This window comes from Carlito syrichta, unplaced genomic scaffold, assembly GCF_000164805.1.
Source record: "Carlito syrichta isolate Samal-C Ts95f unplaced genomic scaffold, Tarsius_syrichta-2.0.1 Scaffold311755, whole genome shotgun sequence".
NCBI lineage: Eukaryota > Metazoa > Chordata > Mammalia > Primates > Tarsiidae > Carlito > Carlito syrichta.
This window is the reverse complement of record NW_007255851.1, coordinates 295,942-323,574: the sequence shown is the minus strand read 5'-3', so window position 1 is coordinate 323,574 and position 27,633 is coordinate 295,942. Positions and strand designations below refer to the sequence as shown.

The following is a 27,633-nucleotide window of genomic DNA, read 5'->3' as shown; positions in this document are numbered from 1 at the left end:
TTTAAGAGAAAAATTGTCTCTTGAGAAAACAAGCTTAAATCAGCAATTTAGCTGAGAAAAGACACTTTCAAGGTTTATTTTTTAGATTAATCCAGATGTTACTTAACTTCCCATACCTCCTCGAGATCTAGACTCTAAGAGATGGAGGAAAACCCAGAGGCCAATTATTGCAACATTCATTTCATTTGCCAGCTGGTCAATGATCTTTAAGACACATTTACTACAGTTAGAAAATAATTAATCAGAGAGTTGACAAAAATGAGCTTATCAGACTAATTGCCAGCAATACTTGGCACATACAAATCACTCAATCTGATGATGGTGCAGTGCCATGTTATATACAAAGCAACATCCAACTTGAAAGATCTTTAGTTTAAACTCCCTTAGATGTATGACTTCAAGATGAAGCAGGAGTGTGATCTGATTTTTTCACTTGTCTTAAAGGTTCAGCTCAAACTCCAACACTCAGTGCAATGTTCCCTGTTCCCTTGAATCCTTTTTTAAAAAGTCTTTTCTTCCATAGCAAGTCTCTGAAGCCGGTATTTAGCACAGGACATCCCCCACTAGATGGTCGGCTGCTTCCCTAAGGTCTGTGATTATGTTTTACTCATTTCTGTGGCCCTTCCCTCACTGTGTTCTAGAATTAAAGCATAGAACTGAATTGTCTAAAAGGCAGTATCAATATGTTGTTATTTAGGGAAGATGTTTTCAGAAAGAAAGCCAAATGATGGACAATATTTCAGAGAGAAGGAATAAGTGCAGGGGAAGAGCATGATGTGCAAAGTGAATGTTTAGCAAAGGTACACATAGGACCCTGGAGTGCCACTCATCGTGAAATGTGTCCCAAATGAGAGGAAATGCTGACTTATTAGGGCATTCTTTAAGAAGCAGCAATTGGGAAGGACTAGAGGTATCTGATACTCACCTCTTCCACAAAGCAAACCAAAAGACTGAGTAGAAAATCACACTTTGAATAGATCATCTAAGAGAGACCAATGGAATTCAACAGACAAGTGACAGGAAACATCCACAGCAAGGAAGGAGAGGGAAGCTAGGCAGCCTGCTCAGCTGGGATAGACTGGGAGCCAGGAGGAGAGCCATATTGTGAGGAAAGGGTAGGTGAGAGATCCCTAGTGGCCACATTCCCACTGTGGACTCCTGAGATTCTAGCCACAGAAGAGCCTCTCAATCCTCAGGGGCTTTGATTGACACAGGGAGCTGCCTGGAGACCACAGGGCAGCAGTGCTCCAGAGAAGGTGCTCACGCTGGGTCCCTCACACCCCCTGGGTCCTAAGCAGCTACAGCAAGGCGCCATTTTGAGAACTCAATTCAAACCTGACTGCATCCTGTCCTGAGGCCCAAGAGCCCGTGCACCTCCACATCCCTGGAGCCCCACTGATATCTCCCACCTGCAGCCACCACTGTGTCTGGTTGCTGCCACCAGGGCCAAAGCACAAGTTATTGGCAGTGGCCCTGCTGCCCCCAGCTGTGCAGCCACTGCATAGGTTCATGCACCCCAAGGAGGGACACCCCTGACCACAGCCACTGCCACTGCTGGCTACTGCACCAGGGTCAAACTGCAAGCCAACAGCTGTGACTCTGCTGTGCCAGCAGTGGAGATGCCACACATTTACAAGTGCCCCAAGGATAGGCTAAAAGCAACTCTGACCTCCCGAGTAGCAGGGCCACATTGCAGCCCCACTTCTGTCCACCCAAACATTCTGCTGGGGATGTGGGGATCACCCTACCCCTGCCTACCACAGCCAACATCTGCACGCACCACTAGGGGACCTGGGGACAGGTCTGCCTGTCCTGGCTCCACTCCCACTCTCCAGTACTTGATCACATGGCTTTGTTTGGGGTCCTAGAAATTACCCAGCCCCATTCACCACTGTTGGCACCTGAGCACTCCTCCCAACAGCCTATGTTTGGGCCCACCCAATCTGCCACTACCACCACAGCTGATAGCCATCTGCACATGCCACCTGTGAGCCTGGAGACTAGCCTGCCCAGCCTGTTGCAGCCACTGTCAACACCAGAGCTGACCACTTGGGAGCCCAAAGATTGTCCCACCACGGCTACTGCTATTGCCCATGCCACACCCACTGCCTAGGGGCCTAAGGACACACTCACACACCTGGTCCACCGCTGCCACTACCAATCATAGTAAGCCACCTAGAAGGCCCAAAACTGACCCACCTGGACCCACTAACACTGATGCCTGAGGACAGGCATGCTCAGCCCACTGCTACCACCACTAAGGCCCAAGCACTGCTGCCACTATTAAGGTCTAAGGACTGGTCCATCTAGCATACTTATAACCAGCAAAACTTCACCACAGCCTCCACTAACAACTGCACCCTAGGTCACCGAAAAATCCACAGACACTACCAACGCTGTTTACAGTCAAAGAAATTACATAGAAATTCCACTTCTGCATGTACCCAGAATCAAAGTCAAAGTTCTCTACCCAACCAACACCTTAAATACATCTTCAAGCCGGGGTCGGTGGCTCAGCCTGTAATCCCGCGCCTTTGGGAGGCTGAGGTGAGTGGACTGCCTGAGCCCGCGGGTTTGAGACCTGCCTGGGCAGGCGAGACTTCATCTCTACCATAAATCAAAAAATGAGCCGGGCGTGGTAACGCACGCCTGTAGTTCCAGCTACTCAGAAGGCTGAGGTGGAAGGATTGCCGGAGCCCAGCAGGTTGAGGCTGCGGTGGCCGGAAGCGGCCACTGCACTCCAGTCTGGGCGACAGTGAGACTCCAACTCAAAAAAAAAAAAAAAATACATCTTCAGGAAAAAGTCCCCCCCTATGAAGGTAAATTCAAACAATCGGAGGAAGCAGCTATTACACCAAATGTGCAGATATCACGTAAGAGCAAAAGAAACATGAAAAAGCAAGGAAATATGACAACTCCAAAGGAACACAATAATTCTCTAGCGACAGGTTCCAATAAAAAAGAAATATATGAAATCCCAGAAAAACAATTCAATATAATGATATTAAAGAAGCTTAATGAGATACAAGAGAACACAGATAAACAACAGAAAGACATAAAAAAATTCGGGATATAAATGAGAAATCTGCCAGAGATGGACATCATAAAAAAGAACCAAACAGATATTCTGAAACTGAATGACTCACCAAGTGAAATAAAAAACACTTTCCAAAGCTTGAAAAATAGACTAGATCTATTTAGACTAAATGGCAGAATTTTAGAACAGGATGATAGATCTTTTAAAGTAACTCAGAAGGACAAAAATTAAAAAAAAAATATTAATGAACAAAGCCTATGTGGCATATGGGACACCATAAGGTGACCAAATCATCAAAGTTTTGGTGTCCCAAAATGTGAAAGAGATTAAAAAAAAAACTAGTTAATGAAATAATAGCTGAAAACTTCCCATGTCTAGAGGTTTAGACATCCAAATACAGAAAGCTCAGAGATTCCCAGATACCATTCAAAAAGGTCTTTTCCACTATACATTATAGTCAAACTGTCAAAACTCTAAGACAAAGAGAGAATTATAAAGACAACACAAGAAAAGCATCTATCTAGTCACTTATAAGAGAACCCCCATCAGATTAACAATGGAATTCTCAGCAGAAACTTCAGATGATATATTCAAAGTACTGGAAAAAACAACTGCCAAACAGAAAAGTTATTATACCCAGAAAAGTTATTTTTTATAAGTGAAGTAAAAATGAAGTCTTACCCAGATAATTAAAAACTGAGTGTATTCACCACAGCTAGACTGACTGTACATGGAATGCTTAAGGTAGTCTTATACCTGGATGCAAAATGACAGTATCTACTATTTTGAATATACAAAACCCACTGGTAGAATAAATACATAAATTAGAGAAATAGGACCAGTTGCTGTGGCTCATCCTGTAATCCCAGCACTTTGGGAGGCCAAGGCAAGAGGACTGCCTGAGCCCGAGGATTCAAGACCAGCCTGGGAAACTTGGTGAGACCTCATCTCTACAATAAATCACACATACACAAAAAAACTAGCAGGACATGGTGGCATGCGCCTGCAGTTCCAGCTACTTGCAAGACTGAGGCAGAAGGATCACCTAAGCCCAGCAGGTCAAGGCTGTGGTGGCCATGAGTGTGCCTCTGCACTCCAAGCTGGGCAACAAACAGTGAGACTCCAACTCAAAAAAAAAAACAAAAGAAAAGAAAAAGAAAGAGAAATAACTCAATGTTACATTATAGTAAACCACTAAACCACAGAGATAAACAATAAGGAAGAGAGAAAGGAAAAAAGGATATACCAAAACACCAGAAATCAATTAATAAAATGACAAAAATAGCTCCTCACATATCAATAATAACTTTGAATGTAAACAGATTAAACTTTCTGCTTTAAAGATATAGACTGGCTTATGAATTTTTAAAAATGATCCAACTATATGCTGCCTACAAGAAATTCATCTCACCTGTAAAGACACATATAGACTGGGCTGGGCACAGTGGCTCATACCTGTAATCCCAGCATTTCTTGAGGCCAAGACAGAAGGATCACTTGAGTCCAGAAGTCTGAGACTAGCCTGGGCAATACAGTGAGACCTCATCTCTACAAAAAATACAAAAATGAACCAGGCATGGTGGTGTGCACCTGCGTTTCCAGGTACTTAGGAGACTGAAATGGGAGAATCTCTTAAGTCCAGGAGGTCAAGGCTGCAGTGAGCCAGGATCATGCCACTTCACTTCAACTCAAAGTGAGACCTCAACTCAAAAAAAGAGAGACACATATAGACTTTAAGTAAAAAGATGGAAAACAAATATTCCATGTAAATGAAAACCAAAAGCAAGCAGGAATAGCTATATTTATATCTGATGAAATAGACTTTAAGTCAAAAACAGTAAAAGAAGACAAAGAAGGTCATTATGCATGATAAAGGAATCAATTCAGTAAGAGGCTATAACAATTTTAAACATATATGTACCCATCACTAGAGCACTCAGATCCATAAAGCAAATATAATTAGCTCTTAGAGAGAGATAGATTCCAATACAATAATAGTTGGGGACTTCAACACCTCATTATCAGCATTAGAAAGATTGTCTACATAGAAAATTAACTAAAAGTACTGGATTTAAACTGCACTTTAGACCAAATGAGTCTAAAAGATATTTACAGAACATTTCCCAAATGCCTATCAAATACACATTCTTCTCATCAGCACATGGAAGAGTCTCCAGAATAGACCATATGTTAGGACACAAAAGCAGTCACAAAAAAATTGTAAGAGTTAAAATCATATCAAGTATCTTTTCCGTCCATTATGGACTAAAACTAGAAATCAATAACAAGAGGCACTTTGGAAAATGTACAAAGGTATTTACATGGAAATTAAACAACATGCATCTGAATGACCATTGGGTCAAAGAAGAAATTAAAGGAAATTTTTTCAAATGTCCTGAAATAAATGAAAATAGAAACACAACATATCAATCCCCATGGAATACACCAAAGTCAGTGCTAAGAGGGAAGTTTATAACAATAAACACCTAGATCAAAAAAGTAAAAAGATTTGAAATAAATAATCTAACAATTTACCTCAAGGAACTAGAAAAGCAAGAACCAATGAAACACAAAGTTAATAGAATAAAATAATAAAGACCAGAGCAGAACTAAGCAAAATAGACTAAAAACGATACAAAGGATCAACAAAATGAAAAGTTGGGTTTTTGAAAAAATAAATAAAATCAATAAATTACTAGCTAGACTAACCAAGATAAAGAGACACAAGACCCAAATAAATAAAATCAATAACAAAAAAGAGACACCACAATTGATATCATAGAAATATAAAAGATCATCAGAGACTATTATAAACAACTATACACCAAGAAACTAGAAAACCTACAGGAAATTTACGGATACCTAGACACATGCAACCTATCAAGATTAAATCAGGAAGAAACAGAAAACCTGAAGAGACTAATAATACGAATGAATTAGCAATTTTTAAAAAGTCTCCCAAAAAAATAAAATCCCAGAACTGGATGGCTTCATTGACAAATTCTATCAAACTTACAAAGAAAAACTAACACTAGTCCTCCTCAAACTATTTCAAAAAATTAAAAAGGAGGGAACTCTTCCTAACTCATTCTACAAGGCCAGTGTTACCCTTATATCAAAACCAGACATTACCCTTATATCAAAACCAGACAAGGATACAAGAAAAAAAAAGAAAGAAAGAAAGCTATGACTCAATATTCCTATGAACATGAACACAGATTCTCAACAAAACATTAGCAAATCAAACTAACAATATATCAAAAAGATAATACACCATGATCAAGTAAGATTTATCTCGGGGAGGTAGATGGTTCAATATACACAAACCATAAACACAATACTTTGCATCAGAAGAATAAGGAACAAAAACCATATAATCATCTCAAATAGACACATAAAAAGCATTTGATAAAATCCAGCATTCATTTATGATCAAAACTCTTAACAAACTAGACATAGAAGGAACAAACTTCAATATGATAAAAGCCATACATGGCAAGGCCACAGCTAACATTACAAAGAATGTTATAAATGGGGAAAAGCTGAGAGCCTTTCCTCTAAGAACTAGAATGCCCACTTTCATCACTGCTATTCAACATAGTACTGGATGTCCTAGCCAGAGCAATGAGGCAAGACAAAGAAATAAAAAGCATCCAAATAAAAAAAAAATCAAAGCATCCCTCTTTTCAGAGAATATTATCTTATATCCAGAAAAACCTAAAGACTCAACCAAAAAACTCTTAGAGCTGATAAACAAATTCAGTAAAGTTGCAGGAAACAAAATCAACATATAAGAATCAGTAGTGTTTCTATACACCAACAATGAACTTGCTGAGAAAGAAATTTTAAAAGTAATCGCATTTACAGTAGCTACAAAAAAATTACCAAGGAATAAATTTAACCAAGGAGGTAAAACCTCTACAAAGAATATTACAAAACATTGATGAAATAAATGAAAGAGGATACAAACAAATGGAAAGTCATTCTATGCTCACAGATTGGGCAAATTAATATTATTAAAATGACTATACTACTCAAAGAAATCTTCAGATTCAATGTAGCCAGGAGCAGTGGTTCACACCTATAATATCAGCACTTTGGGAGGTGAGAGGATTGACTGAGCCTACAGGTTCGAGACCAGCCTGGGCAACATGGTGAGACTTCATCTCTACAATAAATAAAAAAATTAGTTGGGTGTGGTGGTGCATGCCTGTTGTTCCAGCTACTTGGAAGGCTGAGGCAGAAGGATCACCTAAGCCCAGCAAGTTGAGGCTGCAGTGGCCGTGAGCAGCGTGCCACTGCACTCCAGTCTGGGCGACAGAGTAAGATTCTGACTCAAAAACAAAATAAAACAAAAAAACAAAACCAGATTCAATGTAAACCCTACCAAATACAAATGTCATTTTTCATAGAAATAGAAAAAAAATCCTAAAATTCACATGAAACAATAAAGAACCCAAATAGCCAAAGAAATCTTGAGGAAAAAAAAGAACAAAACTAGAGGCATCCACACTCCTGGACTTCAAAATATATTACAAGGTTATAGTAACCAAAACAGCATGGTATTACTATTAAAACAGATACATAGACAAATGGAACAGAATATAGAACCCAGAAATAATTCTTCATATTTATAGCCAACTGATTTTTAACAAAGGTGCCAAGAGCATACACTGGGGAAGGGATACCCTCTTCAACAAATGGTCCTGGGAAAATTGGATATTCAAATGTAGAAGATTGAAACCAGACCCCCATCTCTCATCATATACAAAAGTCAACTCAAATGAATTAAAAACTTAAATGCAAGACCAGAAACTATAGAACTACTAGAAGAAAACATAGTGAGTGACTCTCCAAAAACACAAATTACTTTTTGGAGGGTGGGTCCCTTAGAGTACAAACTTCCCCTGCTAAGTGAGTATTCTAGGAACCCATCAGCATCAATATACCAGCCAGCATTGTTGTGAGAGGCTACACGTCTGCTCTTCTCATGATGGGTGATTTATGAGTGCACCTGCCCACACAACACTGAGTATTCAGCAGTTTTTGACTCAAAACAGCATGATACCCGTGCCCCACCCCACTATTCATTCGATCTCACCCCAAGTGACTTTTTTTTGTTTCCGTGCATGAAAAATGTCCTCAAAGGGAAGCGTTTTGCCAATGTGGAAGAGGTCAAACAAACAAACAAAAAATGGAAGAAGCACTAAAAGGCATCAAAATTGATGAGTTTAAAACTGTTTTGAGAAGTGGAAAAAGTGTCTCGATAGGTGTACTGCATAAAACAGAATACTTTGAAGACGATGAGTTTAAACATGTAAGAATAAATAAATAATTTGATATAAAGTCCGAGTTTTGGGGGTCCCCTTTAACATAAAGTAAATGACTGCGAACATTGCTTGAGGCAAAGATTTTATGGCTAAGAACTCAAAAGCACAGGGAACAAAAACAAAAATGGAAAAATGGAACTATATTAAACTAAAAGTCTACTGCACAGTAAAGGAAACGATAGAGTGAAGAGACAACCTGTTGAATAGGAGAAAATATGTGCAGACAATTCATCTGGCAAGGGATTCATATGCAGAATTTACAAGGAACCCAAACAACTCAACAGCAAATAATAATAATAATAATCCCATTAAAAAGTGGGCAAAGGACATGAATAGACATTTCTCCAAAGAAAACATACAAATATCCAGCAGGTATATATGTGAAAAAAATGGTCAACATCAATAACTATCAGGGAAATACAAGTTAAAATCACAGTGAGACATCCTCTTGTCCCCGTTCAAATAACTATTATGAAAAAGACAAAAAGTAACCAATGCTGGCAAGGGTGTGAAGAAAAGGGAACTCTTACACGCTATTGGTGGGAATGTAAATTAATACAACCACTATGGAAAACAGTAAGGAGATTTCTCATAAAACTAAAAATAGAACTAACATAAGATCCAGCAATCCCTCTATTGGGTATTTATCCAAAGGAAAAGAAATCAGTATATCAAAGGAATGCCGGCACCCCCATGTTTATCATAGCACTACTCACAATAGCAAAGATAAGGAATCAACCTATATGTCTATCATGGTATATGTACACAGTGTAATATCTGGCCATAAGAAATAATGAAACTATGTCATTTGTAGCAACATGGATAGAACTGGAGATCATTATGTTAAGTGAAATAAGCCAGGCACAGAAAACAAATTTCACATGGAATCACTCATACATGGGAGTTAAAAAAAAAATGGATCTCAGATAAAAGTAGAATGACAGATGCCAGATGCTGGGAAGGTGTGTGGGTGGGAGGGATAGAATGAAGAGAGGTACAAACTTACAGTTTGATCAAAGGAATAATTTCTACTGTTTTATAGCAGAGTAGTCTAATTATAGATAACAACGATGTATTATTATATTTCAAAACAGCTAGAAGAGAAGATGTGAAATGTTTCCAACACAGAAATGATAAATACTCAAGGTGAAGGATGCCCTGACGTGACCATTATATATTCTGTGCATGTAATGAAATATCACACGTGCTCCATAAATATGTACAAATATTATGAATCACTAAACAAATAGGTAAAAGTTAAAACTGTTTCAAACATTACAAAAACAGCATTCAATCTTTGAACTAAAACATTTCAAGATGACATATCCTCAAATAAAAGCAATTTCTGAAAAACACCTTAGAGACCCACTTATGAAAAATCTAGCCCCATTTTAGAGAATGTTTTTCAATAACGGTTAAATTAAAGAATTCTGTTTAAAACTATGAATTTACTGAACATCTGACCATCTGAGCCTTTAATCCAGCAATAAAGTTCACTTGCCAAAAGCAATAATATTTGGACAGCCCTTACCTTCGTGAATATACATCTTTTGAGCATCTTCAGGATGAAATAACCCCAGTAAAGGTGAAGGATCTGTAAGAGTATGAGCTGGAAGTTGAGGAAGATGTACGAAAAGAAAGGTTCGAGGTAATGCAGAGGCAGAATCAATGTGCAATATAAGATCCTGAAAAACCAAACAGATGGGAGAATTCTATTACAGCCAAAGCAGTTTGAATTCTCAATAAGAAAACAAATACTTTTTTTCCTAAGGCATACAACATGTATTTCATTTCTAACGATGTCTAGGAAATTCCCACGAGAAGAGATACGATCATATTATCTTTAATGTTATTACTGGCAAGCAACAAAAAAGGTATAACCTGTATTCAGGGAGAAAAGTTAAAGTAAATGGCATTTTTATTGCCCCATGTTTAAGCTGGTGTTTCTGTAGCTCCAGTTTCCTCTACGCAAACTGAAATGTATACACTAACCATTTTTACCTTCTGGTGGAGTAGGTGGTGAGACTGAAGAACAAATGAGATAATGCATGTATACCTGGGGTGATATGAGATAATGATGTATACTTGCCTCAATACATAATCTAATTTATTTGGCATCAAAGGTGAGTGGAGGATTCTACAAAAGTAGATTTTCCAAATAAAAGAGTCTTTAACGAAGCAAAAATTTCATGGTTACTTCTACTTCCCTAAGTGAACTGCATGCTTTACTAATTTCGTTAAACAGAAACTAATTTCATAGATACAGTTTGAACTGGCCCAATGACCCAAGATGCACAGTCTTCTGATATTATTGCAGTATTCAGGGCTATTTGTTCCCTTCCCAAACTTCATACACTATTATGATTTCAGAGTTCTTTGATAGGCTTGTATATAAGTATATTACTTTAGTTATAGAAATATTTGGTTCATGTAAAATTGAGAAAACAAGAAAGAAAATCTCTCATAAAACCATCACCTCAAACAAACAATATGATAATTTTAGTGCACTATCTTCTAGTTTTTTTTAATATACAGGTTTATTATTTTATTTTTTTAATCAACATAAAGTTTACTGTGTTTTTTGTGTGTGTGTGTGTGTATAGTTCAATGAATTATAATATGTGTATAGGCTTATATAACCACCATCACAGTTAGGATACAGAACAGTCCGTTATGCCAAAAACAAAAACAAAAAAACACAAAGCTCCTTTATAGTTACGCTCTCCCCCACTCCAACACCTGGCGACCACTTATCTGCTCTCTGTTCTTTAGTTTATCTTTTCAAGGACATATACATGGAATAACACTGCACGTGATCTTTTGAGAATGCTTTCTTTCACTTAGCATAACGTCTAAGATTTATCCAAGTTGTTGTGTTTCAATAGTTCAGCTCTTTTTGTTACTGAGTGGTACTCCGTTGCACATATATACTCCAATTTGTCTTTTCACCTACTGAAGAATATGTAGGTTGTTTCCAGTTTTTGATAATTATGAATAAACTGCTATAAATATTCATGTATACTCTTATGTATAAACAAAAGTTTCCATTTCTCAGTGGTAAGTAGGTAGGGATGGAATTGTTGCAAAGCATATGCTGTGTATATGTGTAACTTTGTAAGAAACTAAAAAAACTGTTTCCCAGAGCTGTTGCTTTGCACTCCTGCCAGTAAAGAAAACAAGAGAATGCCAGGCATTCTACAACCTCATCAGCACTTGGTATTGTTCTGTAGAGATTTTTGCCACTGTGGTAAATATAGCATTTTTGAGATTTTTATGCTCAATTCCATTTAGCTCTAAGTCAAAGACATTTTACACTATTTAAACAAGTTGGTATATATAGTCTTTCATAAATTGAAGATTACTTCTGTGGAAGTATATATTACTAAATGTGAGATTACTGTTTCAAGGTATACATTAAAGGTTCATACATTCAAGTTGTATATTAAAAGGTATTAAAATGTTGTCAAATTATTTTCCAAAATTATTAATATGGCCACCAGCAATTTATGGAAGAAGAGTCACTGAATCCCCAACCAGTATGGAATAGGCATACAGTTTGCTATTTAAAAGACAAATCCCTTTCAATATGCATTATTTGCGAGGCTGTAACAGTTCCTCTATGTCTGTTTAGTAGCTCTATTTCCTCTTTTGTGAGTTATCAGTTCAAGTTATGTTTCTTTTCCAAAAGCAATTATATAAACTCTATAATAAGGATATCAGTCATTTATTCACTTTATAGAATCATTTCTCAAGTTTATTTCTCAATTTAAAACTGGTTTTAAATTAAGAACTTGGTTTTCTTTAGAAACATAAGAATTACAGGAAAATATAAAGAGGTTGAGAAAAAAATGATCCAAAATCTCACAATTTACAGGTAACCCAGAATATTCTGGTGAACCTAATTGAAGACATCACTCTTAAAAATACATCCTTTAAGGTGTTTTTATCCCCTCTCATCAATGCATGAATTTATATAACAGGGATTACACTGTACAAGGGGTTATTTTGTTCCCTGCTTTTTTCACTCAGTAATTTGTTACAGAGAGCTTTCCACATCAATGCATACAGCTACACATCAGAAGTCAGGAAACTGTAAAGGGAAAGATAATGAATATTTCAGGCCTCTGGACCATTTGGTCTGTTACAGCTACTCCATTCTGCCATTGTAGCATGAAAGCAGCCAGGGCAGCTAGCATACACAAGCTACTTCATGCATAGACCATACATAAATTAATGGGTGTGGCTGTGCTTCAATAAAAACTCATCAACAAGACCAGGCAGTTGTCTAAACTTGGTCTTTAAGTCATAGTTTGCCAGCTCCTACTGTGTATCATTCTAAGTAATGACTATACAGAAATCCATTTTATAGATACAAGAGGGGACCCCCAAAAACCCAGAATTTATTTATAGAAAATTGTGTATTTAGTCTTAAACTTCAGTCACCTTTAAAGTACTCTTCATTTCATGCAATACGCCTATTGAGATGTTTTTTTCCACTGCTCAAAAGTTTTTGAACTTGTCAATTCTGATGCCTTTCAGTCCTTCTGCCGTTTTTTATTTGACCTCTTCCAAATTGGCAAAACGTTTCCCTCTGAGGACTTTTCTCATCCAGGGAAACCAAAAAAAGTTGCTTGTGGCGAGAATGGGTGAATAGGGAGGGTGGGCCATGGGATCATGCTATTTTGGGTCAAAAACTGCTGAACACTCAGTGTGGTGTGGGCAGGTACATTCACAAATCACTCCCCATGAATTGGGCAAGTGCCTTGAAAGAATCTAAAAAACAAACAAACAAAATTCCCTAAAGCCAAACATAGACTCTCGTAACAACCCTAGCTGGTACGCTGGTGCCAATGGGTTCCTAGAACACTTACCCAGCAGGGAAAGCCTGTATTACAAGGGGCCCGTCCTCCAAAAGACAATTCCGGTTTGGGGGGGACTCCCCTTGTGTATAATAATTTTAACTAATCTCTTATTGATAAACTTGTCAATTCCTCCCAAATTTTCATTATATGAAAAAGAATGCTGTGAAAATTACTTGTAAAAAATTTTTGATATAATTGTTTTATTATCCTTTTAGGATAACTAAAATCCTGAATCAAAGAGTAGACTTATTTTGCATTTTATAATATATTGTTAGACTGCTTTCCAGCAAGACTGTATCAATTTATATTCTTGCAATTTATATTCTTGTAATCTTGTGTGAGAGTACCTGCTTCCTCAGATCTTGACCAATGTTGTATTTTGTCAGTCTCTATCCAAAATAACATAGTACTGTTTATACACACATTTTTATTTTGTGTGAAGAGATTATATATTTTGTGCATATATTTATGTATTTCATTTGGTTACTTTTATTTAGTTTTTGTGAACTGCCTTTTCTTTCTTCTTTTTTTTTTTGAGTTGGAGTCTCACTCTGTCGCCCAGACTGGAGTGCAGTGGCCGCTCCCGGCCACCGCAGCCTCGACCTGCTGGGCTCTGGCGATCCTTTCGCCTCAGCCTTTCAAGTAGCTGGAATTACAGGCATGCACTACCACGCCCGGCTGATTTTTTTATTTATTGTAGAGATGAGGTCTCGCTGCCCAGGCAGGTCTCGAACCCGCAGGCTCAGGCAATCCACTCACCTCAGTCTCCCAAAGGCGCGGGATTACAGGCTGAGCCACCGAGCCCGGCTCGTGAACTGCCTTTTCATGGTATCTGTTCATTTTTCTATTGGAGCATTTACTTTTTCTGTTGTTTTATAAGGGCTTTTTATATATTAAGGTTATCAACATTATTTTCTAATTATATTAAATAACTTTAGATACTCTAATATTTTATTTCAACCTTGTTTATGATATTTTTGGAAAATTAATTTTTAAAATATTTTCATACTCAAATCTATCAATTGTTTCTTTTATAACTAACTTACATGTTATGCCTTAAAAGAGCTTTTTCATCCCCATCAGCAAAAAACACATAATCCCATATTTTCTTAAAATTCTGACTTCGGTACTCACAGGCTATACAAACTGTGTCACTTCTTGTGTATTTTCTCATTTGTAAAATGGAAGTAAAGAGTGCCCACCTACCTTATTCACGCCATAAACATTTATAGAGCACCCACCAACATGCTACCTGGCACTTGGTACAAGCCAGGAATATAGCAATGATTGAAAGAGACCAAGCCCCTGAACAAGTGGGTCTTACATTCTGGTGCCCACATTTACAGGCTTATTACTGGGAAATAACGAAACTAATACGTGGAAAGGCCATTTGCCATTCTGGCTTGCTGGGTCCTTAGGCAATTCTAGGCGAAAGAAGCCTTATTCCGCACTCTCTTTGCCTGCACTCTCTGTGCCTTATTCTGCCCTCTCTTTACTTCCCCTTCTCAACTGAACCTCTTTTCATCCATTAAAACACAGGACCCTCCACAACAAGAGTCCCTATAATATTCTGGACACTCCTGAATTTATAGCTTTCCTCCAGGCTACCCCTCCTCACTAGTGGCCGTGACACCTTCATCTCTGTGTCCTCTCCTTCCCTGGCCCAGGACCTTGCCTCTTACTAGGTCCCCTGCTGGGAATCTGGCAGAGTCAAAATTGACAAAGGAGCCTACTCAAAAGTACCTTCTTTACACAGTCTACTAGAGAATGTGAATAATTAGCTCAACATGTATTTGCCGTTGTGATCCATGCAAAGAAAGAAAAAGCACAGGGCGTATTGCGGGGTTCTACATACGCAAAGGCTCTCAGGTGAGCGGCATCATGGGAAACTCAAGGAGTTCAAAGACCAGGGTGGCTTAAGGGAGAGGAGTGGCAGGACAGGTGGTGCAAGATGAGGTAGGAGAGGCGAAAGAAGCCATCTCAGGTAGGCCCTGCAAGTCAAGGCAGGGCACGGCCTTCATTGTAAGAGCAGAAGAAGCCTTGCTGGTTTTAGAGGCGTGAGGCAGGTGGAATAGAACCATCAGAACTGGGTTCAAGGCTAGACACCATTAATTTTTTGCCTCAGAACCTGCACAAGTCACTGAGTAGAACCAACCCCACTCTTCTACCCACTCTGACTGGGAGGCTCCTGGGAGACACACAGTCAGCTTCACAAACTGTAGAGCTCTCAAAATGAAAGAGACTGCCATTAAAAGGCAATTGCTTTCTGAGGGAGCTGAACCTCAGGGCAGAGAGGAAAGGCCAATGGCATGGGCTCTGGAGCCTCTGGGATTTGAATCAGAGCTCTGGGATCATCATCAAGCTCCATAACCTCTTTGGGTTTCTGTTTCTTTCAGAAAACGAGAACACCACCCAGCTCATTGGGGTGTTATGAGGATTAAATGAGTTGACAAATGGAAAGTGCTTATTATACACTAAGTACTCCAAAATGGTAGTTATAACAATTACTCTACTACTTCTACTTTCCCACACCACCCCTTTCCCACTGCAGAGGATTCACACTAATAACACGCCAGAGCAACACCCACAAGAGAGCACTGCAGAACTGGCCGGATTTTCTTCCAAGAGGAAGAGAAGAAAGAAAAGCCACTTTGGAGGGGGTGAGCAGACTCCACAGGAGTGGAGACTCTGTTGCCTAAACATTCTCTGCAGGAGGACAGAGGTCTGAGACAGGAGACCTTCTTGGCAGGAATTTGGAGGGGAGTAGCCATTGTAGCACTGACGACAGCCAGCTATGGGGCTACTGTGAAATCTTCAGGACCTCACCAGAGGATGGCCCACTCTCTCAATCTAAGTTTCCTTTCCTTTGCTAAATAGAAAAACAGGAACCCGTCTGCCTTTCCCAACCTTCTCCCTAACATACGTGCACACATGTGAGCAGACACTTGCACATTTCATTGTCAGTCATTACCTTACAGCGATCGAATGGAACTTTCCTTTTCATGGAGAATGCCCAAAGATTGCTGCACTCCTAAATTCTTAGAACCACTCTGTGCCTGGCCACTGGATTGAATCTTTCTAAATTGATAAATTACTATAGTGCACTTGGATTGCAAAGTTCAGTTTTTTCTCTGTTTTCAGTTTTGTTTCCAATCTTAGCTCTTTCCATCACTGGAGCTTGCGCGTGGTTTGAATAAATTGCTGAGTTGATATAAATAGTAGCTGGTTTTGCTGGGTTAGCTGAGGCAATCACAAAAAAGCTGCATTTTTCTAATGAAAACAAAAAGTAAAAAGTCTTTTTTTTTTTTCTAACTGCAGGTGTGAGCATTAAGTCCTTTTGGGATAGCAAATACTAGTTCTACAGGTGAGCAATTGTCTACCTCAGAGATGTCTAAGATTTCAAAATGACTGTGTAGATGAAGACAACTTAGTAAAGGCAAGTGATGTTGCTTTTAATCATCCAGATTACTAATTTGACTTGAAACATATCTGTCTTGTGCCTCAAATGTCCATTTCTAGTCTTGTTTCTTCCATAACTAGCTGTATGATCCTGTAAGTATCTTAACTCTTCATCTGAAAAATAAATACGGAGTCTAAACATTTCAACAATGTCAATGACATCAAAGAGAAAGAAGGAGAAAGGAACGATTCCAGATGAATCATTCTAGATGTAATACATGATTCAAGGCAGGATCCAAGCAGTGAAGGGGAAAAGCAATAAAAGACAATATTGGATTGACTGATAAAACTGGAACATGGAATGCAGTTTGCTACATTTCCTGCAATTGATAACTACACTATGACTATGTAAGAGAATGTCCTTATTCTTAGGAAACACACACTGTAGTATTTAAGGCATAAAGAACTATTTAGTTGATGCTTTCAACTTTCAAATCGTTCAGAAACAAATATGTCTACTCATACATATGTGTGGTGGGTGGGAGGCAGAGAAAGAAGGAAAATGACAAAATAAACAGGACAAAATGCTAACTGGGAAAGAGTATTTATAGGGGTTTCTTTGCAACGTACTTGAAATTTTTCTGGAAATTTAAAATTGTATTTAAATAAATGAATAAGTGAATAGAGAGGTTCTGCTAAATGATGAACAAAGTCCCTTATTCTAAGATTCTATGACTCGAAGAGGGTGATTGTTGTAGCCATCCTTTGTAAACTTGTAAACAGCATAAAGAAGGCATGTGGGCAGGGGGAACTCTTAGGAGGCTCACTGTGGAGAAGACAGTGAACACACACGGCAGAGCATACCGTCCCCCTGTCAGGTGTGTAACTGGAAAGTCTAGTTCTGAGATACAATCTGCAGTGGTGGCTCAGGGGAGTGGCCCGGCTTCCACAGAGCCTTTCTTGCGTTGTACCAGCCTCTCCTTTCCTTGCTGGCTGTGCAGAGGGCACTAAGGTGACCTTGGCACCATCAGAACCATGCCCTGTCCTCTGCTTCCCACCCAGGACCAAGGACCCAGGCCTTCTGAGGAAAGAGAGGGTATGTCATGGGCAGCCTCATCCTTGGTTCCCACTGAGGGATATCAGCGAAGAGCACTGTTGGGTGCTTTCAGTTTTCCCTGTTCTTTTCTTTCTTCCTAATTTTTTTTTCACTCTATTTTCTCTATTAGCTGTTCCAAGTATTTATATGGTCTCATCGCCCTTAAAATTCCCTTTCACTTGTGGACTTCCTAGGGTACCATTTTTCGACAATAGTGATAGTTGGATCATTATCAGCTGAGTCCTGAAGTACAGGGAACCAGTGGTGAGGGACAAAAGTTTCCACAGGCATATGTAACCCACGGAGGTAGGAAGCCAGATATTTGCATATTATTCACAGTTGTAGAAGTTTCTTTTTTCTTTTGGGGACATCTAGAAACACAGGTCAATGTTAATAGTCTCCAAATATATGAATACAAAGTGGGCACAAAGATCTCTCCTACTGCCATGAGGCTCTCCTGGAGGGAAGGCGCTGTGTCTCATCCTACTTGTATTCTTTACAACATCTAGCTGTGATGAGTTCAAGAAACAAAGCAACCAGCCACACTGCCACCTGCAATCAAACCTGCAACAGACACTCAACGTACAGGCTGCAAAATCAACCAAGCAGAGTGCTCTTCTCCTTCAGATCCACCAGCCTGGAGAGAGTCATTATCTGCTCTTGAAATTTGTTGAGGAAAACTGTCAGAAGCCAGAGGAATCATTTATCTGATCTTAGAAACTTGGCTGACACTGACTGAGAATCAGATACATAAGATCCTCAGAAACAGCAGAAGGAAAGAAGAGGTTGCAGGAATATAAAAGGGAGGCTCATCAGGGAAACAAGTATGCCTGAGGCTGGAGGAAACCAAAGAAATCAAAGAAAGGGAAAAACAAGTATAGTGCACATGCTTTTTCCCAAGACTTCCAGACAAATCTCAGATGGGCACAACCCTAATCAGCTTTCCCCACACCCTATGCTGTATCTCACTACTAAATGTGCAACAAAAGCAACTAGAAAGAAGCACCGAGCAACTAGACTGCAAACTGCCCCCCAAAGAACTCTGAAATGTCTGAGACTTGGCTAAGTTAGTGAGTCACCTTCCAGCTTCACCTATAATCCACACATTAGTTGACAGTAAAATCCCAACTCATTTGGGCAGAATAAAATATCCTTGACTAATGAATCTATAGAGTTACCAGTTTTGGACAGCTGGTTGGAGCCAGGCTCACAGTAAGAAACTAAATTTTCCTCTTTGACACCACAGAGATTATGTAACAAGTTCAAGGTGGTGGGAGAACTCTGACCTGGAACAATACACTGCAACTGGGAGAAGTGCCCTCTGACTCAAGTGCTTTAGCCTCACAGTCTAGTGATTCTTCCAAAGACCATTGAAAACTGATCTCCCAAAGACTTGGTGAGGTTTTTCTCAATCTTCTGAACAATAAGAATCAGTCAACATCGGAACAGAAATACTTTTACCAGGAAAAAATTTTTACAGCCAAACCTGTTACTATTGGCTTATTCACAACGAAAGTCCCTGAAGACCACAATCGATGGTTCTGGCTGCTTCAGCAGTGGGTTAGTGAATTCAGTATCAAGATCAAGGAAATACCAAATGCATGTAACTCACACTCCTCGAAATCCAGAAATGCTGGCAAGAGAATGAGTTCTTAAATTTAGGATTTTTAAAGTCAAAGGTGTGTGGGAAGGTCGCACACAACCTCCACAACCACTGGACCCCATCACAATGCTCAATTGTTTATGGCTGAGTAATTGTGCTTGTTTACTTTGAGACATCATGGGAAAGTCTGAGATGAATGTTCTCCATTGCTAAATCAAAAGCCAACAACAGTAACAATACTGCAGGAACTCCTCAGAGAGTTCCCTGGACTGAGAGATTCCACAGTGTGTGCTTTTAAAATACATCCGTAGATTCTTTGAAACTGTTCCCATCTAGAAGTGGAGTATGATTTTCCTTCCCTTGAATAGGAGCCAACCTTAGTGACCTGGTTTCAATGAAGAACATGAGGTTGGAAATGACACAATATGACTTCTAAGGATGGTTAGTAAAAAAAAAAAAAAAAGGTTGATCTCTCTAGCTTTCTCTTGAGTTGCTCACTCTTGAAATGCAGTTGCCATGATGTATGAGGAGACCAAGGCCACGTAGAAGGGCCACCTGTAGGTACTTCAGCTGATAGCCCCTGCCGAGGTCCCAGCCAACAATCAGCATCAACCAACTGATGTTATATGCATTACTTCAATCATGTGACTGAAGACAGAGTCAAGAAAGTTCCAACTCTAGCCACTATCTGGCTGCGCAGCCACCATATGACTGTAACCTCATAAGAGACCCTAAGTGAAAACCATCAAGCCAAGGTCAATCAATTCCCAGACCCATGAGAAATAACAATAATCAATAAATGATGTTGCTTTAAGAGAGAGGTCTGCACACTATGGCCTGTGGGCAAAATCTGGCCTGCAATTTGTTTTCGTACAGTCCATGAGCTAAGTATGGCTTGCTACATTTTTTAAGGGTTATAAAACAAAACAAAACAAAGAAAAATACGCAAAAGACCATATGTGGTCCTCAAAGCCTAAAATACTTACTCTCTGGCCCATTGCAGAAAACATTTGCCCACAATGTCTCAAGCCACTAAACTTTCAGTTGGTTTGTTATGCAGCAACAGATAGCTGGAACACAGGGTGTCTCTGGGACATGAGAAGTAGCGAGGGTCAAATGTTGGATGACAATGCCAGGATTACACTAAAAATCTATACCAACTTATCAATAACTGCTCTCATACAATATATGATTTGTTTAAAAGATAAGAGTCTTGGCTGGGCTTAATAGGTCAGCCTGTAACCCCAGCACTTTGGGAGATCAAAGCGAGTGGACTACCTGAGCCCACAGGTTCAGCCCAGGCAACTTGTCAAGACTTCACCTCTACAATAATAATAATAATAATAATAATAATAATAATAATAATTAGCCGGGCATGGTAGCATGCTCCTGTAGTTCCAGCTACTTGAAAGGCTGAGGCAGACAGACTGCTGGAGCCCAGCAGGTCCACACTGGGGTGGCCGTGAGTGTGCCACTACACTCCAGTCTGGGCAACAGAGTGAGACTTCAACTAAAAAAAAATGAAAGATAGAATCTCACTATATTGCCCAGGATGGTCTCAGACTCCTGAACCCAAGCAATTCTCCCACCTCAGCCTCCTGCTTAGCTCAGATTACAGATGCACCTGGTCAATATTATAATTTCACAGTCACACTTTCTCAGTCAAAGTGATGGTAACGTGATTTATCAGCCAAGGAAAGTATCTTCAAAATGTACCTTGGATTTGATTCTAGATTAATGTGTAAATTCTGTAATATTCAATAATTTAATAACAATAGATAGCATGTACATAGTCTTTTCTATGTACCAGACATTGTTCTATACTATGTATTGCCTCAGTTAAGCCTCATGGCAATCCTTATTTCCATTTTACAGATCAGAAGTCTGAGATACAGAGGGGTGATCTAACCTGCTTAAGACCACATAGGTAGTAAATGTAGAGCCAGGATTGACTTTTCCATCCACAAACTTAACCACTGTACTCTGCTGCTCCTCTCCAGAAAATGCCAAATCAAGATATGATTTAAAGAATGTAGCTGGCTTCCTTGGGAAGGGCAGTACCTGTTGACTTCTCTGGCTGGACTTCCTGGGTGCTAGACAAGGGTGTTATCTATCCACCTGTGAATGAGACCTGAAACTTGAGTCTCCATCAATTTCCCCTGGATCTAGGATTTTTAATAGCATGAATTCTTCTGTTGAGAAGATCCAGAACTCCCAGACTAATCCCAAACTATGATTAGTAAAAGCTGTTCCTTCCAGACTATCTGAGGTTTTCTGCATGTTTACTCTGGTTTCTGTAGATCAACACTTAGAAAATTTTACTTGCCAAAGAAATTATTGTCATGGGAGATGCAATATATGTTCATTATGGCCAGCCCTTGGCTAAACAAAATCAACAGACTAATCAAGGGCCAGTCAATTTCAAAAGGACATTCAAATCATTGTCAGGACCAGTGGTCATGAAGAATGAAATGAGTTTCAGATTGCTCATTTGTAAAATGGAAGTGATAATATCCATCTTTATGATTTGTTGTATAGACTAGAGCCAAGATACAAGAAGGACTCAATGCAGACTCAATGCAGTTTCAATAATGGCTATAATTATTGTAATACAGGACATACCTCTCTTTTAGAAAACTGGTAATTGCCCAATGACTTTTCATTGAGCGACTGGAAAAGCTGTGGCTCACAAAGAAAGATTCACATTCATGACACAAGACACAGGGTAAAAGTTGCTGCTTGTCTACTGGGTCATACATTTTCTATCTCCCTTTGTAATAAGCCCCTCCCACCCTGGAGAGTGTTGTTTTAATTATTTATAAAAAATGGCTCCATCACACTCTCTCCTCCAACTGCACTTGGCACAAAAAACTGGAGAACCATATACAGAAAGAAAGAGCAATGCTCTAATGGTAACAATGCACCACAACCAGGATTTCACACCTCCTGTCTACTCACCAGAAGGGAAAAACAATGAGGCGGCTGATGAAGAACATGGCGGAGAAGATGAAAAACAGGGTGTTACAGGTATGCCTCCATCCGGCATAAGAAAACATCTTAGCAGACTGAAAAGAAAGAAAGAAACTGCATTCAGATAAAGTGATAGTTTAAATTTTAAAAATTTAAATATTTAAAAATGAAATGATATGATGTCTGAGATTCGCTTCAAAACACTCTGGGTGGGAGGTTGGGGTAGAGATGGGGCAACCAATTAAACAAAATCTGCCATGTTGGTAACTGTTAAAGCTGGTGGGTCCATTATACTATTCCTTTTATCTTGTCATAAGTTTGAGATTTTCCATGTCATAATGTTTTAAAACGATAAGTTTAAAGGACTGTAATATTACTTATGTCTTTCACAAACACTAGAAGTTAGCAAAATCAATGTTCACCTGCATTTCATTTGGGCATTCATTTGATATCTCCATTTGACTGGGAGGAGGGAGGACTGAAGAAAGGCTGGGACAGGTGTGGAATCCTGGACTGGCTGGGAATGTTGCAATCAACTAGCAACTTCAAGGCAGTTGATGGAAGAGGTGGAGTCAGGAGGCCACTCTTGGGACCCTGTACTAGTTGAAATAACATTTCCAAGCACTTGATTTTTGCTACTTATTTTATGCTAGTCTATACTGCTGATATTCTCTGTGTTGAATAAAAAGAAGTACATAAAGGGTAGTTCAACAGAATGCAATAGTAGAAGGTCAGTTGATGAGGGTTCTCTTTTGCATCATCCAGTGAAGCCCAAGGCTGAAAGGAGATGTTTCTGGTGGGAGTTAGGGGTGGGAGGTAGGGAGGAGTTGCTGGGATGCAGATCATTCCTCTAATGAGCATCAAGCAGGCTCAGAGCTCCAGCAGGCTCAGAGCTGACTTTACCCGGAAGGCTCAAGGCCCTTCTAGAACAAGAGAGGTGACATATTTATATTCAAGGAAGGTTTCATGTGGCATTTTTCCATACTTTTCCATATTTACCAAGGGGTAAGAATATGGCCCAACTGTGGGATTGGCACAGGGCCCACAGGGAGCAGCTTTAGTTGCTGACACAGAAGGCTGGTGTACCTGGTGGGCAGGAGATGGGTGTGGGGGGGAAGGCCAGAGTTCAGGGCGACCACAATGGAGCAGCCACCTGCTGGAAGAGTCAGAGGCCGGCCAGCGGGGGAAGTGAGGAATGTGCACAGGAATGGGAGAGGATCTCTGTAAGTCTGTATATGAGGCCAAAGTAGCCCTCTTTTAGACAAAACAAACACATGACATATTCTGGACCTGTAATGGTGAAATAACAGACAGTAACCCCTTTTCTTTGCTGAGTATCAGTCAGTACACTATTAAAGTGTTGGGTCCTGGATCCAAACTAGACCTTACAGAAAATCAGAGGATCGGGAAGATGCATGGAGAAGGCAACAGGTCACTTCTGAGTGACAATGGCAGCTGCTGAGGCTGTTTTTCCTTGCAAAGAAAGAGCTAAGAAATAACCCAACTGTCTTGAGAAATATGAAAGATTAATAGGCTCCATCTCAAGGAAGCAAGAGGCAAAAGCTGTGACACGTCTGGATTCAATTAGAACTTGACTGAGAGGACAAACACTGACACAAACTCTGCAAGGAAGTCGTGGGATGTGCACCCTGGGAGAATGTCAGAAATAGGCCCCAGCCACGGCTGCGTGTTGTCTCTACCCCCAGCTGATGGAGGGTGCCAGGATTGCTCACTGGATCTCACGTTAGATCATGACTTGTGAATCAAACGTGATTCATGACCATCAACAACACATAGCTGTTCTTACATTTGACATTTCATTTTTCTTCTGTTTTTTACCTAAGGACTACAGAACATTTTTAAACAGTAATGAGTTAAACTTCACAATATACCCTAAGGGATAGATATGACTTCTTATGCTACAGCTGGGGATAGAAAACAAAACAATAAGTGATTTGCCCAAGTCACTCAGGGAGTCATGTCACATCAATGACAGTAGAAAGGGTGGGTAGGGACAACCCAGCATTTTTTCCCAGCCTGAACACCTAACTCCCCTTTAACAACACAGTGAAGCTTTTTTACATTGGACATACACCAAAAGCAATTGAACAAGAGGGCTTAGGAGAAACAGAATAGTATAAAATTATTAAGTCAGGGCCAATGTGGTCTTAATTTTCAGTCAGGATTACTGAGATATGATCAGAGAAAGAGGTAATTACAGCAGAGATGGCTATATCCAGAAAGCAGCATACGGAAAAACTGGCACAGTTCGTCTTCTGCAAAGCCATTTGTTGCCCTAAAGAACATGTAATAATCTTGACCTTCAGAATAGGATTTACATGTCTAATTATGATTATATATAAGGTAGAAACAAAGCTCTGTACACAGAGAATATTTTAACAGTGGGCAAGTTGCTTTGAAATGGCTTCAAATGATTTCTGGTGACTTCCTCAACAGGGTTTGGCAAATTACAGTACAACCCATAGGCTAAAGCTGATTGGTTCTTAAGAATGGTTTCCACATTTTAAATGAGGTATTTTTAAAAAGAAAAAGAAAAAAACAAAGACGAATATGTGACAGAGATCATATGCGGCCCACAAAACTAGATTTACTATCTGGCCCTTTGCCAAGAAACTTGCTGAACCCCAATCTAAAAGAACAAGATTCCATTAAATTTAATTTCTTCCATATCAACCTATATTCAATTATTAGCCCTTCAAGAAATAATCCCAAATGTGAAATGGGTTAGCATCATTTTCACTGGACTCATTATAAATGAGTATATTTAAATGAATAACTCAGCAGTTCTGGGAAATGTTACTCTAAATACAGCAGGAGACCTGGCAGAGAAGGGACCATTCAATCACTGCCTCGGGTCAACAGGACCAAAGCATAACAGAAACAGGTCCAGAAAACAATCCTAACGTGGCTTTGTTTTTCATATTCTGTATAGTGTGGGATTAGGAAGACTCTTGTTTTAATGTTCCCTGCTTCAGAAAGCACCCTAAGCCCTCTTTCTCCTTTAGAAAATGAGTGTCTTTTAAGAAAACATCAGCTTCCATTTCTTAAAGCAGTGGCCTAGGCCGGGGGAGGCTGGGCTGGGGCAGCGTGAGCCCTCAGCAAGTATCCAAGCATTGGCTTAAGTGAATAGATGGCGCCATCCAACTTTGAGAATCCTTAATACCATAAATCCACATTTTACTTTTAAAAGATTAGAGTCATTCCTTCTTCAAATATCTCATCTTACTTCCGGAGCTAGCGTCTGCATGCAACTTTCAGAAGTAGAATCCCACAAATTAGCATCTCTCTAGCACCATGGAGAACGGTTGAAAATAGAAACTAAGACGTTTTGTTTCTTTAATCTTGGGAGAATCTGGGAACCTAGAGACATTCTCGGACTCTGGGTGTTTTCAGGACAAAGAACCCTGCTAAATCACTCACAGATAATTCCTTCTGTGAGCAGTTACAGAAACCCAGGACGTGGAATTGTCATTAGTTTTTTAATGGCAAACGTTTACCTCTAGCCAAATGTCAGCCACATCATGCACAAACATCACGAGGGTCCCACTGCGAATATAATTAGCACACCAAGAGAAGCTCATCAGACTAATAGCAGCCAGGTGGTGGACGACATGCGCTAGATAATCCTACATAATGAAGGGAAAATGGAAGCCATTAAGAAATGCAGTTATTACCCAATCACTGGAAGAAAGAATAATAACAATAATAATAAAACCAATAACTTACATCTGCATGTTTTGAAATTTATAAAATACTTTTACTTTAATTCTTAAACATGATCCTTGTGGGGGAGCTACGACAAGTATTATTTCATTGATGAAGTTGTTTACTTTGAGACAGCATTGAATAGTTGTCATCTGACTCCTAACATCTGCTGTTCTTTCCACTATCACACACTGGACATATGTACATGCACATACACGCACAGAGATACACACACATAATAAATGCACGTACACACAAGCATATTCTTATGTGCATTTACATTTATTGTTTATTCTCTGCCTAATTCCAAAAGAGAAAACAAAAGGACTGATTGATATAATAAAACTACACAGCCATTAAAATAAGTTAGTGCATATGAAATAAGTAACAAGCGAGAGTGGATTAGAAAATCTAGGCTAAGGAAAGCTACTGCCAATAAGCATAAAAACTTAAAGGTCTTCTGCAAAGAAAAATATACAAATGACCAATCAGCATATGGAAAGATGCTTAATCATTAGCCAGTAGGAAAATCCAAGCCAAAATTATAATGAGAGAGCACTTCACACATACTAGGATAGCTATAATAAAAAAGATGAACATTAACAAGTGTTAGCAAGGATGTGGAGAAATTAGAACCCCTATATACTGCTGTGAAATGTAAAATGAGATAGCTACTTTGTTAAACAGTCTGGCCATTCCTAAGAAGGTTGGACATAGAATTACCATAGGGCCTAGCAATTCCACTCCTAGGTGAAAAGAAAACATATGTTCACGTAAAAACTTGTATGTGAATGTTCATAACATTACTCATAACAGCCAAATGGAGGAGACAACCCAGGTGTCCATCAACGGACGAATGGATAAATTTGTCTATCCATACAATGGACTATCGTGGAGCAATAAAAAGAAATGAAGTACTGATACATGCTACAACATGGATGAACCTTGAAAACTGTGCTAAGTGAAAGAAGGCAAACACAAAAGATTACATACTGTGTGATTTCATTTATATGAAACATCCAAAGAAGCATATCCATTGAGACAAAGTAGAGTGGTGGTTGCAGGATTGGGGAGGCTGGGAGAAATGAAGAGTGACACTAATGGGTACAGGGTTTCTTATTGGGATGACAAAAATGTTCTAAAATTGATTGTGGGAATGACCGCACATTCTGTGAATATTTTTTAAGCCATAGAATTATATACTTTAAATGATTGAATTGTGTGGTATGTGAATATCTCAATAAACATGTATAAAAAAACTTAATTATTGCAATTTCCTTGCAGCCAAACTGAGAGTAGACATAGCAATAATAATAATAGCTCAACTTATTGAGCATTTACTATCAGGAAGTGCTTAATACAGGTTAACTTGCTTAATCCTCACAACAACCATAGGAAATGGCAACTATTTTTAGTTTATTTTATAGACATGAGGAAACCAAGTTTGGGGAGTTTGACCAACTAGCTCAGGATGTTAGTCAGGGATTCAAACCCAAGTGTTCTGACTCCAGAGCCTGGTTTAGCCATCTCCTAATGCTTTATGTTTCCAAAGGTATGTTTTGATAAAACCTATACCATAATTTACATTTAATTTCTGAAAAGTGTTCAAC

General features: G+C 39.2%; 1 protein-coding gene across 1 annotated transcript in view; it reads right to left on the bottom strand.

The window, feature by feature from the left end:
* CERS3 (ceramide synthase 3) overlaps nucleotides 1-27,633 on the bottom strand; it is an 83,769-nt gene that overhangs the window by 26,698 nt on the left and 29,438 nt on the right. The window contains exons 8-10 of the mRNA XM_008069014.1: nucleotides 25,816-25,944; nucleotides 22,286-22,392; nucleotides 9,899-10,052 (exon numbers count right to left, since the gene is read on the bottom strand). Coding sequence (XP_008067205.1) covers nucleotides 9,899-10,052; nucleotides 22,286-22,392; nucleotides 25,816-25,944 — 390 coding nt within the window. The remainder of the gene's footprint in view (nucleotides 1-9,898; nucleotides 10,053-22,285; nucleotides 22,393-25,815; nucleotides 25,945-27,633) is intronic.